The 13,763-nt window shown below is 39.5% G+C and overlaps 2 protein-coding genes across 2 annotated transcripts; both read left to right on the top strand.

The window, feature by feature from the left end:
- The first annotated feature begins 230 nt into the window (after window positions 1–230).
- morc3a (MORC family CW-type zinc finger 3a) lies at window positions 231–6,323 on the top strand. The gene is made up of 19 exons (XM_072444536.1): window positions 231–295; window positions 981–1,053; window positions 1,138–1,270; window positions 1,351–1,574; window positions 1,842–1,998; window positions 2,080–2,203; window positions 2,288–2,416; window positions 2,544–2,663; window positions 2,742–2,839; window positions 2,913–3,017; window positions 3,295–3,423; window positions 3,528–3,602; window positions 3,683–3,725; window positions 4,135–4,227; window positions 4,329–4,431; window positions 4,534–4,603; window positions 4,744–5,704; window positions 5,786–5,958; window positions 6,038–6,323. Exons 1-19 carry the CDS (start codon window positions 257–259, stop codon window positions 6,207–6,209), a joined length of 3,021 nt encoding a protein of 1,006 aa, XP_072300637.1. The 5' UTR covers window positions 231–256; the 3' UTR covers window positions 6,210–6,323.
- Window positions 6,324–6,669: 346 nt separating this feature from the next.
- chaf1b (chromatin assembly factor 1, subunit B) lies at window positions 6,670–12,479 on the top strand. The gene is made up of 14 exons (XM_072444535.1): window positions 6,670–6,696; window positions 6,947–7,074; window positions 7,151–7,283; window positions 7,351–7,471; window positions 7,563–7,666; window positions 7,753–7,849; window positions 7,925–8,009; window positions 8,158–8,251; window positions 8,329–8,398; window positions 8,601–8,692; window positions 8,790–8,949; window positions 9,037–9,600; window positions 11,465–11,553; window positions 12,247–12,479. Exons 2-14 carry the CDS (start codon window positions 6,949–6,951, stop codon window positions 12,342–12,344), a joined length of 1,833 nt encoding a protein of 610 aa, XP_072300636.1. The 5' UTR covers window positions 6,670–6,696; window positions 6,947–6,948; the 3' UTR covers window positions 12,345–12,479.
- The last annotated feature ends 1,284 nt before the right edge of the window (window positions 12,480–13,763 follow it).

Raw genomic sequence — 13,763 nt, 5'->3', positions numbered from 1 at the left:
ACCTTATCCTCCTTTTTAATCGCCCCCATGGCCTCTATGGGCTTTACTGTCAGGTGTAGTATGAAAGTAGAAATATCTCTTTCATATTCCAATCATGATTCCAATACAGTAGGTGGCGGAAATATACCTAAATGTTGATTGCCAGTCGCCATAAAACAAAACGAAGAAGTCAGGTGTAGTATTGCAACTTGACCTGAGGGGGCGCTGCAGCGCAGCAGGACTTTGTTGGGCACAGAAGAAGGAACCGCGCAGCGTCATGGCCGCCCAAACAGACCGAGGGGTCCCGCTAAGCACAGTAAGAACTGTTTACTCCGATTTAAAAGCTGATTTCATTCACAATCTTTGTTGTGTAGTGTACGAAGACTTGTTTACTTGAAAACACAATATAGGCTAAAGCTACAGTTTGGTAATAACCGTTTGTTATTGCCAAACTGTTTACTGCCAAAAGTCACTTGGGCATTTGCGATGTAAAGGCATTTGTTATCTTGAGGTTTTTTTTTTACAAATATTGGGAATGGCACATCTAACTTAACTTATTTTTATTGTCTTTTGTTGTATTTGTGTAATACAGTCTTTGATGGTTAGTTTCACTTTGCTGTGGACCTCAGGATGTGTCGTCACGCCTCATCTTCACAGTTTTTTTTATGTTAAACCAATGGGAACTATTTAAAATGTTAAAGACTTAACGCTCAACCAAAAGTATTCGAACACTACATTGTGATTAGTGACCTAGTCGCCAGAGCAACACATTTTCAAAGCTATTGTGAACTACCAAATACAATGTTGTGATAAAAGCTAACGTTAACCCGTTCCATGCGCGTGTTGTTGGAATAATAATACATTCCGCTATTGCTGCTGTGAATAGGCTACTAAATAGCCCCCTACATGATAGTATTATGTTTATGCTAATTATAATTAGTCCTACAATAATTATATATTTCTTAGCTGGCCATTTTGTTGTTTTTTTTCCCCCTTTTCAGCTTTGTCCCAAATATCTTCACACCAACTCCACAAGCCACACCTGGCCCTTCAGCGCTATCGCAGAGCTTATCGGTGAGTCATTATTGTTCTCTAGTCTTATTGCCTTTCCCGATTTTTCCACATAGTAAACAAAACTGTTATTTGTCTATATTTGAGATAATGCATATGATCCAGATGTCAACGCGCAGCACTTTTGGATTGATAAAACTGAGGTCAGTAAACAAGACTGCCTAATCTTTATGGACGATGGCAATGGACTGGACTACCAGACTATGCACAGGATGCTTAGGTAAATGCAGCATTGATGAGAAGTTTTATTACTAAACCATACAAAAATGAATAATATTGTAAAATGTATTGCATTTTTAGCTTTGGTTACAGCGACAAAGTGGCTCTGAAGGGTGTACAACCAATTGGTATCTATGGAAACGGATTCAAATCTGGATCCATGCGGCTTGGAAAAGATGCAATTGTGTTCTCCAAATCCAAGACTGCAATGTGCATCGGAATGCTCTCACAGACCTACCTTCAAGAGATCAAGGCAGAACAGATCCGTGTGCCAATTGTGTGCTTTGAGCAGATAGGAAAAACAAATATCCTTTCTCTTAATAATGATAATGCATTTGGTTTTTTTAACGCTTTTATTGACACTTTATGTTCCACTCTACTCTAATGTTAATACTAATGACACTAGCACTCCACATACATAGTCATGGTGGAAGTGTCTTGCTCATGGGCAGTATGCACAGGTCATAGCGGGACTCAAACCCCAACTGTTTGCTCTGACCAAGCGTTTATGTTCATTCAATCTAAACTCTGATCGTATTTCTTGCCTAAATTGCCCTTAACCCTGGTTTTACTCAGTGTAAAAGACGAGCACAGAGCCAGTCTTCAGGACATTCTTCGCTATTCCCCCTTCAAAACGGAATCTGCCCTGCTCACTGAGATCAACGCCATTGGCGTCACATGGTCTGGAACTAGAACAGGGACGCGGATCATAATCTGGAATCTCCGCAGGTTTGACCTACTTACAAATACTGCAAAATTCAGGATACAGGGAAAGGCCTTGGTCCCTTTCAATGTCTTTTTTCCTAACAGGACATCACAAGGTGGACTGGAGATTGATTTTAATTTTGACCGTTATGACATACGAATGCAATCTGATGTCTACCAGGAAATGAATGACACTTCTTTCATCCCTGAAAGTGTCTACTCACTTCGGGTAAGGTTTATATTGTGTTTTCTGTTTTTTTTAATCAAATCACACTTTATTTATGTATGACCTTCTATAAATGATCGTGTACAGGCCTATTGCAGTATTCTCTACCTGAAGCCTCGATTGCATATCATGATTCGTGGTAAAAAGGTGAAGTCTCAGCTCATTGCAAAGAGTCTGGCCCACAGTAGAAAAGACCACTACAAGCCAATTTTCCATGTATCTTTTTCTCTGTACAATAGACTCATGATGACATGATGATGATGATGATGATGATGATGATGAATAATGAATGCATAACATTGGCATGTACACTGCAAGTATTTTTCCTTAACTTTTACTCAAGAACAAACGTATTCCTGTTATTTTTGGATACAACACCAAAAGTAAAGATCAATATGGCATTATGATGTACCATAAGAATCGGCTGATTAAAGCTTATGAACGTGTTGGGTGCCAGCTTAAGGTAAGATCGTTTGCCCTGGTTTGTTGTACTTCTGGTTACTGTGTGTGATTAACCCTATTCAAATTTTACAAATAACAGGCAGACAAAAAAGGTCTTGGTGTCATTGGCATCATAGAGTGTAACTTTCTGGATCCCACTCACAACAAACAAAGTTTTGAGGAAAACGATAAGTACAGGTAGTATTTCAAAAACCTAAACCATTTTTCTAGCTTTGTTTTTATTGTTGATGTGTAATATTCATGATTTTAGAAAAACCATGACCAATATGGGGATCAAGCTGGAGGAATACTGGAAAGAAATCAGATTCCGGAGATCCAAAGAAGATCCCACTGGCATACCAGTAGAAGATACAATGTAGGCACTAGTATATTCTACATACAACATTCAAGCTTAACATTATGACCCAATCATCTGCCTTAGCCTGTGTCAAAAACACAGTTTAACTAGTGATGTATGTAATTAGTACCTTTCTGTGAGAAGCTTTTTATTGTCTTGTATATTTTGATTGTCAGTGATGATCCATTGTGCAAAAATGATGTTGTGGTTCACTTTACCTGTCCTTTGTATTGTGTCTTGACTAGGTTCAATGTATTAATAATGTCTTCATACATTTTTGTTTGTTTGATCTCAGTCAAAAACCAGACCAAAACTGGGTACAGTGTGACGGCTGTTGTCACTGGCGAAAACTTCCAGATGGGATTGACTGCACAAAGCTGCCAGACAAATGGTACTGCAACTTGAATCCAGATCCTCAGTTCAGGTGAGCCAAGTCTTATAAATGTATAGTGTTATTTATAAATTAATAAATATATCACTGTAGTTTTTCATAACGCACTGTAATGTCCTTATCATCCCCCCCTTCAGGAGCTGTCAGGTTGAGGAAGAACCCGAGGACTCCGATGATGAACAGCCTTCGTACTGCAAGACCTACAAACAACAGTGAGTACTGTTAATACACCGTATGCGTTCAGAGATGCAATTTTTACATTTCAAACCCTTTAAAATATATAATTTTATAGGGAAAGGGAGGATAAAAAGATGCAAGAAAGGAGAAGACAGCAGGTGAGAAAAATGTTTTGGTGAGCGACAAAAAATAAATACATTTGGAGTGTGATAATCATTATTGACTTAACCAGTTTAAAAAAAGACAAGGAACGTATTGTTGTATGCCGTTTAGAAGAGAAACAAGACAATACCATTGGAGAACCTACAGAATTTATGTTATATTAATTAATTCTGTAGGTTCTCAGATGGTATTATAAACATAACATTTAGGAAAAGATGAAGATGGTTGATTATTTATCCTGCAAGATACAATTATTTATGTAAAATAAATTGTACAATGATATCAAGCCAATGTTAATATATACATATAATTGATTATCAGATGAAAAGGAAACACTAATCAACTAAAGAAACTGAACTGAATGTGTTTCTCTAATCCAACTAAAAAATAACCGTTCTTACCCAGGCTGAGCGAGATCAAAAGCAGAGACAACAGCAACAATTGCAGGCTCAACTGAAGCAACAAGCTGATGCCATTATGCGGCAGCTGCGCCAAGATGTATGTCTATTTGGTTTCTTAATTTAAAAGCCCATTTGTACGCATGAAAATATGGAATGGATTATGTCTGTATTTTGTATCAAACTGCTGTTTTATGTCAGCCTGCATCTTTGCCTACCACTCCAACCACACCAAGAAGCAGAATGAACACACATCAAACTCAGGGCGGCTCTCCCCTAACTCCTTCTTCCATCTCACAAGCCGGTACCATTGTTTTTACATTTTGTATTTTACATTTTAAACATTTCCTTATGACACTGTTCATTGTTAGTATAATTATTATACTGTGTACTGTGTACTTTACAGCCTGCAGTCCGTCCACCAGCAATGGGCTTCCAGTTATTTCTAATGTGTGCTCTCTGGCTTCAATGTTAAGGTATAAATGTTATCGTAGTTTATTTTTTATTATCTAGCTAAAATGTTAAAATAAATAATAGCACAATTTATCCGTCAGTAAGAATGTAATAAAATGTCTATTGTTTTCTTTCTTTGTTACTGTGTCTGCATGTCCAGTAGGAAAAGACAGCAGCACAACTCTCCAGATACCACACCTAAAAGACCAAGAGTAAACCAAGTGAAAAACATTTCAGATCAGGTTTTGTCTTTGGAGGCGAGTCCAGCATGCTCACCATCAATCCCCATTGATGACAGTAGTAGTGAGGAAACAGATGATGATCTTGTCATATTGGAAGTGGCCAGTACTCCTAAACCTAAAAAGAATGAGCCTGCTTTGATCAAAGTAAAGACCGAGAGCCCAGAGGTCGAGTGTGATGTGAACTTGCTGCTGGAGTGTAGTGATGATGCAGCTGTAGAGAATATTAGAAGTAGCACTTCAGCTGATGAAGCTACTGTCGCCTCAGCGGCTCCTCCTGCAGTGACTAACATCACCACACAAACGGAAACCCCTCAAATTAGTGTAAAAAAAGAAAATACGGATCAAGGAAGTACAGAGCAAACAAAAAATAATAATGATGACGCAGTGGCTTGTAGTTCTAAGGACACTGGTGTCTGTGAGAGCGATATGAAGGAGGAGCAGCTCAATGGAATTACTCCTCATCCAGAGAATGAAGATAGAGAGTCCCCATCTCTGCTGTCTCTTCATTCTTCAGAAAGTCATACCGAACCGAACCAAGTGTCAGAGCTCAGACAGGAAAGAGACTCTTTAAAGGAACAGATACAGCAGCTCCAGGCCAAGCTGCAAGAACTGCAGAATATAATAGACATGTCTCGCATCAATGTAAAAAAGGAGCAAGAAAAGGAAGTGGCTAAGGAAGGGCAGAACTCCCTAACCTACAAAACCCTGTTTGAGAATGCCAATACTAAAATCAACGAGCTCATTAAAGAAAAGCAGGTTTTACTGGCAACCATTGAGGTCAAAAGTGATGATAAGGCTATGGATGAAATTGCACTGCAAGTGGATCAGCTCATGCGGGAACTGGATGAATGTAACAAGGAGAAGGAGAGACTACAAACACAAGTCAGTGTGATGGTGTTGTGTATTTGTGGCTCATGTTTCTACAGTTTTAGGTTCCAACTAAAATGTCTTTGCTTTTCTTAGTTGGAGTCAACAGAGAAGGAAAGGGGCAGTCTGGCATCTGAATGCGAGTCTCTCAAGTTAAATCTTCAACAAATAAAAGATAATGCAGCTGCAGGTGTTGATTCTTCAGTGCAAACAGATGGTCAAGAAACATCAACTGATCCAGGGCCTTCATCACACACCGTCTATCAGAGGTAAACTAGTTTTGAACAGCAAAAAGGAGTTTTCTGTGGCTGCTATTTACACTGTGTTTTGTCTCTGTTTGATTCTCAGTTTGGTTGCGCTGCGGAAAAATGTTAGACGTCTCCTTGTCACTTATGTTCCTTTCAGTCTGGATCAACTGAATTATGAGGGTGATGTAATTGATGATATCTTGGAACAAGTTCTAGTTCAGAATGACGTTGGATCAGGAAACACTACATCTAGCGACCATCGCCCATCATAAAAAATATGTAATTTAGGATTTTGTTTAATACTTTCTGTTGACTATTTATTTAAAGTTTCCTGTTCAATTTTGAAAGTTCATCTGTAATCATGTGCCATTTGATCATTTTAACACGATAAAGATGAAGGCAATGCTGTCAATTTGTGCACTAGTTTTAAAAATATTTTTTATACCGTTTTTAACAAGTTATTAGTTCTGTATTAAAAACTTGGCTATTAATAACATGCTTGTTATTTTTTTATCTAAAGCAACTGTGTTCAGTTTTTTAATGCATTTGATAAAATGTTACTGGGGAAAAAAACACTTTTGTCTTGTTTTTATACACAAAAGCGCTTTTAGCCTTGGCATGTGAACGTCATCGCAAAGCTCCACCCTTTCCGTGTTTTTGACCAATCACAAACGTTCTCTAAACCGGATATTTGGCCGAAGAGTACGCGGGAAATAAATACAATTCGTAAGTGTTTGAGCTGAACTACAGCGGGAACAGGTAAAGCTAAGCGCTTACATTGCTTTTATGTCTTTTGCTTTAGTCTGCTGCTGACTATTTCTGTACGGAACCGTAGTGTGTAAGAGTGAAGGTTGTCGAAATACGACATTACTAATGTTTTTGTTAAATACATTTCGTCTTGTTAACGGAAGCTGCTAGCAACGTCTTGCTAAAATATGTGAGGGCAGTTGTTCCATGTAAATATAAAACATTTCAATGAACTAACACACGGCCGTTTCATCGACATTAGAAATGAAGGTGGTAACTTGTGAGATTGCGTGGCACAACAAAGAGCCAGTGTACAGCCTGGACTTCCAGCACAGCGCAGATGGACGCGCACACCGCCTGGCCACGGCTGGAGTGGACACGACTGTGAGGGTGAGTGCTTTCAGGTCTCTACAGCTTAACTACTCTGGAAGAGAATGAGACTCATACGTTTGTGGGGCTGTGGCAGATGTGGAGAGTTGATCTGGGTCCGGATGGAAAAGCTGCAGTGGATTTCCTGTCAAATTTGTCCAGGCACACAAAAGCTGTGAACGTGGTTCGATTCAGCCCCACTGGGGAGTTCCTTGCTTCAGGGGGCGATGGTGAGTTTCACAGACAGTTCTCCACACATCACAGATAATCGTGTAAACGACATTGTTTTTCTCACAGATGCTGCCATTCTTCTGTGGAAGTTGAATGATAGTAAGGAGCCAGAGCACACTCCTGTTTTCCAAGAGGATGAAGAGGCTCAGCTGAACAAGGAGAGCTGGACTGTCCTGAAGACTCTCAGGTAAAAACTGTTGAATGGTTGTATTATGACTTTAAAACACAGCAGCCTAGCACATATTCAAGTATGTTGTTTTTGTTTACCCTGTGGACAGAGGACACATAGAAGATGTATATGACATTTGCTGGGCCAGAGATGGAAACTTCATGGTCTCGGGGTCTGTGGACAACACTGCTATCATGTGGGACATTAACAAAGGTTTGTCCATGTTACAGTTTTTGAATGGCAAAAAAAAGTTGCAATTTGAATTTTACATCAAATTAAGTATATTTTTATTTGTATAGGACAAAAGCTCTGCATTTTAAATGACCATAAGAGTTATGTACAAGGCGTGGCTTGGGATCCACTGGGACAGTATGTTGCAACACTCGGCTGTGACCGGTACAGTATAGTAGAGTCATAACAAACTTTAGTCTCGTAACTTGTTTACTTATTGGAAATTGTGTATAACTGCAGAATTATGCGTGTGTATGGTACCCACACTAAGAAGAAGGCATTCTCCATAAGTAAACTGAGCTCTGGGCCCGTGCCAGAGGGAGACGTAAGTACACCTGACCAGATCACAATAACTACAATCTAACTCCTAATGTAATTATGTATTGTGGTGTTGTTTTTGTTTTAAAATCATTTTATTTCCAGTTTTTATAGCGTTATCTTAATTTTTCCCCCATCTCCCTATAATTTTGCAGGTAAAACTGTTCCGGATGTTTCATGATGACAGTATGAGGTCTTTTTTTCGGCGCCTTTCATTTTCACCGGACGGGTCATTCCTGTTTGCTCCAGGTATGTGGCCAAAATTCTAGAATTATATTTTTTTCTTCTAATTTTCTTTTGACTTGGTTCAATATTTTTCATTCCAGCTGGCTGTGTTGAATCTGGAGAAAGCATTATCAATACCACTTACATTTTTTCTAGAAAAAGCCTCAAAAGGTACTTATATTTTGTTGAACCGAATGAAAAGTATTTTTTTTCCCTGTCTTGAAGTCACTCTAATATTTAGTACATTATTTTTGTAATAGGCTCTGGTACAGTAGGACATCTCATTTAGATTATGGATCATTACAAAGTTGATTATGTATAAAAAGGTCTCATTTTAATAGTAACCCTAACCCACTGTAAATCTGACCTACAGGCCCGTGGCTCACTTGCCCTGTCCATCAAAGGCTACACTGGCTGTGCGCTGTTGCCCTGTGTACTTTGAATTGAGGACAAAGAAACTAGAAGGCAAGCTAAACTATATTTGACATTAAACATGGCTTTTTATTGATAATTTATCAATATAAAATGTTTTATTGATCCAATTTACCTCTTATGTTATTAGATGGATCTGTGGAGACTCTTCCAAATGTGTTCCAGTTGCCTTATCGCATGGTTTTTGCTGTCGCTTCTGAAGACTCTATTTTTCTTTACGACACACAACAGACCCTTCCTTTTGGTTTAGTCTCTAACATCCACTATCATACTCTCAGTGATCTAACTTGGTGAGGACGGCAAATTATCTTTAATTTATGGTATGTAAATTGCTATTTTCTGAATCTGACTTTTTGTATGGATTATTCATTTTTCAGGTCAAGGGATGGCTCCTTCCTGGCTGTGTCTTCTACAGACGGCTACTGCTCTTTTCTGTCCTTCTCTCCTGGCGAGTTGGGAACTCCTCTGAAGGAGCCTCCTCCTCTGGAGCTCTTCACTCCAGTCAGTGGACCCGAGAAGAAAGGGAAGAGAAGTGTAGGGAACAAAACCATATCTCCTGTTTCTCAACCAACAGCCACAGTCCCACCTGCTATTGGTAAAGATGGCTCTGCTACCCCGTCATCTTCCACAGCTACACCAGAGGCAAAAAAGGCCTCAAGTGCCAAATCCAAACCACAACCACGCAGGATCACACTTAACACTCTTGAGGGCTGGGGAAAGCCCACTGCCCCTAAAGCGGCCCCTCAGAGTCCAGTGTCGGGCAGTGATGTTGCTCCCTCCACTCCTCAGCGTCACACAGCACCACTTACACCCTCCGACTCCTCTGCAGGGCAGCCACGGCTCACCCCTCTCACTCCGTCTACTCCTAAAGCGCTCAACAGTGCCAACACTGGGTGCACTACTCCAAAAGGAAGAACCACCCCAAAGGGACCAACCCCCAGGTCAGTTAATTTAATGGTGTCATAATTCAATTACTAAGTAGCTGTGATCAAAAGTCTAAGCAACAGTATTCACTTGGCTGCCAGGTGTAGCAAAAACTGTTCCTCTTAAATCCTGCAGCAAAGTACGGTTACAAGTTGCATTTATGAACATATGAGGAGTGCAAAAGTGCTGGATAACCTGGCAAGCACAAATTCTTTTGTAATGGCTGCCACAGCATTAATCAAGAGAAAAAATGTGTTTGTACAACTGGAAGACTATCTTGAATCTAACATTAACAAAGTGTGAGAAGGTCATCCTCTCAAAATTATGAGTTTGGGATTTTTGGCATGTATTCCTTAATTGTGCTAATGAACAATACGTTTACAAGACCCAGAAGCATCACCGTACAGCTGCCTTCCTTTGCTCAATTGGAGACTATGGTTTCTCACCTCAAATCAGTTGTGTAGAAACACCTCCATAGTCACACTCTGCCAAGTGTGTCTTTGTGCCAGATGAGATCCAGCACACATCATGACGAACATGTAGTTTTCCCTTTTTCTGTGCAAGATGTGATGTCCTGCATTGTATGTTTTTCATATCTTCCCTTGAATGTTTCTATCTATCTCTATCTCCGGTACTTTTATAAGAAGACACTGTTATACAGTTTGAGAAGGCTTGTAAGGCAACCTTTCTCATGAGTTTCAGTACCTTCAGCGTGATAAAACATGCTCTGACTCTTCTTTAACGAGTTGCTGTGTCCTTCAGGGTCTGTGTGACTCACATTTTTGTTATTTAAATGTATGTGTATTTTTCCATTGGTAATGCAATTAGCCAGTAATCAAGAAAATATCTATTCAAAGGGACTCTCCGATATCTGAAGACCTGGTCCGGCAACAGAAATGGCTTATATCTTGAACAGATTTGTTTAGTTCTTCATAACTACCGGTTGTAAGAAAACCATTCAATAACTCCTATTGATATTATTTCCATACTGCAGTAATATACATTTGTGGTGTAATTAAACAAGCCACCTTCATACCGAGTAAATCACTTCATTATAAAGGCTAAATAATGGGTTTTAAAAGGCAAATACAAAAGAGGTTTTAAGAAGTAGAAATTCTGTTGCGACACCTCAACTAGTGACATCACATCTGTATGTTGGTGTGAGATTTTAGGATCTTTACTGCACTGCATAATTGGCAATAGGATTTGGATGAAACACTAGGTTGGGTTCACAAAGATTAAATTTAACAATTTATAATACATAAATGGTGTGGTTCAGTTAGATATTTACACTCTTGTATGTCTGTCTCATGAGATCTTGTTAAAGATTAATGTGATTATTGAACAGCAGTGCTCCAAAATATTATTAACCCTGCATATTTCTGTAAGTCAAAGTAGGGTTTTGGTTTTCTTCGGCAAATATGTGTGTGCTATTAGTGTGCATAATTACTATAGAACTCAGAAAAAACAATAAAATCCCTCACTTGTTTTCCATCTGTTAAATGAACGACTTATAAAAATTGCATAATTGTTTATGCACACTGTAGAGTTGGTGTTGATTTGACTGTATTCTGATACTACTGTGAGTTCATGCACTGCTTTTAATTGTTCTGGCTCAGTTTAAAGCTGCAGCTCCTTAGTGTTCCCTGCATTAGCCCCAGGAACAATGCTCCAGTCTGTATGAGATGTTTGTTGGACCTCCTGCTATGTATAAAATAATGAGTTTGACAGACCCTTTGTACACAATGGCAGGCCTTTGTCTTTGATAGAAAAAGCACTCTATTCTTTAGACGGCTGTTAAGACGTACTGTAAAGTTTAAACCTGAAATAAATGTAAAATCTTGAATTGTATGTTAATTTTCTGTGTTCTCTGTATTTTAGGCGTGTGTCTCTGACTCCAGTTGCAGCTCGGTCACCAGCTGCCAGCTCACTCTTCACAACACCCTCATCTTCTGAGAAGGCTAAACATGGTCAGTTTGTAAATAAGATGGTTGTCCAGAGACAGACGGATCCATAACCACTTAAACTTGCCTATCCATTATCAAAATATACTGAACATTTTTACTCACTAATACCATTTAGACTAATGTTATTTGTCTGAATTTAGACAAATGCAATTAGAAACATCCATACAAGTCCACAAATGAGTGAGAGAAGTTCTCTTGGAGGCACACACTGGTGTTTGTAGTTAAAGGCCGATGAGATCTGCAGGTGCTTGGCCATTTTGTATAATATCTCAGGCCTGTAGGCTTTATTAGACAGGACAGCTGATCGTGAAATGGGGATGAGAGAGAAGGGAGGACATGCAGTAACTTGTCGGAGCTGAAGAACTCAACACTGCGGCCGGCTGCACATGGAGCCTGGCATGTGTGCTGCTTTTCCAAATTGTATTATTTAAATTGTCTACAAAATAATTTGCAACCCTCTACCCCTACAAACCTGTAACAGTCAGTGTCGCCTTCATACTAATGTGCCCAAATAAAGCCCTGAAGTCTTGGGGTTGGCTCGGCCTAAACCTGAGATTTGAGGCATATAGCATTTAATTTATAATATCTAAAGTTTGTCTGGTGATTTCAAAAGACTGGACAGTTGGAAGGTCTAGAAAGCAAAGCATAAAATAAAGCCTAAAATATATAATAACAATTCTGTCTATATCTTTCTAGAACGTCCCTCTCCCCCATCGGATCCAGTGTGCCAGCCCCCAGAGTCCAAAAGACCGAAGACGGACAGCGGTTCTGCAGAGAATACAAGTAGCAGCTAGTGGTGTCCAAACTATGGTCACATTTTTGTTGACATCATATTCTGTGATACAAACCTAAAATCAATGTTCACTTGCATCAAAGGTTCAGTGGTTATGATAAATGCACCAATCTAAACACGCCACTGTGTTGACCACCGTGCCCCTCGTCAAATCTATTTGTGGCCCTCTGTGAAAAAAGGACTGAAAAGTGATTCTACAGTGTCAATGAAAAATGTGTACTTGAGCACAACAGGCACCCAATGTCTAATGTAGGATCTGTTTTTGATTTATAGAACTATAATCCTTATGTATGAGCGCTTTTGTGATACGTGATGTTTTTGTATAACACTTGAGTTAAATCGTCTTAAATTCACAATTTAAGTATTTTATCAAAGAATAACCATTGTTTTAAGCTTCATTTACTGAAAATGGAAAAACGTGATGTTGCATAATAAAGGGTTCTGAATACTTGTGTGTTGAATCAAATGCATACTCGTTATTTGTGAAAAATATTTGGTATTCAACGTTTATTGTGTTGTAGAGTGCATTAGACAGTGTTCAAACAACTTTTATAATAATAAATTTAAGTGTCATGAATTATAACTAATATAAAATTGACTGTTTCCTCAAATCTTCATGGCCACATTTATCTTCCTAGGATCAGCCTAGATGGAAATATAGTATATTTGATTCATTTAATTCTCACCTAAATTTTTATATACATTTTTGTATAGCACAAATAAATATTTTAGTAGAAAATGTATATTACATCTACTTTGCTGTGCAGCAAGTGATACTAGTGCTGCCTTTTCAACCTACCTTGATAAAAGTAGGCGCAAACTTCTGTGAGTGGCAGCTGTGTTGGCCAATCACATCACAGAAAGCAGGGGTTCTTCAAGGCCTCCACTAATGGCCTTTGTCCGAGGGCGGGGACCAGGCGGCTCGGTTAGGCTGACGATTAGCAACAAACAGAAGGTTACGAGTTTAACATTTTTGATTATTAGCCAGACAGACTGGACTTTCGTAACCGCGAGTGTAACGATCCACGCCGTGTGTCCACCACGCGCCATTCGTCCCGCTGTGGACACGGCCCTGGGCTGATATGAAACATGAGGGACATCGCGGAGACAACCTCGCTTTAGGTCGTTTCAAGCGGCGATGCTGAGCTGAGAGCTGCGTCATTATGTTGCTTCCGACTCGAGTTGAGGAAAAGAAATCTCAAGTTAAGAGCAGGGGTACATCTGCCCACCGTCAGCCCGCGTCGGAGACCACTCCCGAGTCCTGAAATAGCCGGGAAATGGACCACCTTTGAGAGCCAGGCGGTGAAAGCCTTTTAACGCTGCGAAACTGGGGACTTTTCTTGTCTCTCTGCGGTTGGCGCGATATTTCTCTGGTTGAATTTATTATCGACACTTGGCCGGGGACATACAGATATTCTAA

This window comes from Eucyclogobius newberryi, unplaced genomic scaffold (assembly GCF_026437365.1).
Source record: "Eucyclogobius newberryi isolate DKJ021-1_F unplaced genomic scaffold, fEucNew1.0.hap1 SCAF_14, whole genome shotgun sequence".
Taxonomy (NCBI): domain Eukaryota; kingdom Metazoa; phylum Chordata; class Actinopteri; order Gobiiformes; family Gobiidae; genus Eucyclogobius; species Eucyclogobius newberryi.
The sequence above is the reverse complement of the archived record's forward strand: the minus strand, read 5'-3'. Positions and strand labels throughout refer to the sequence as shown.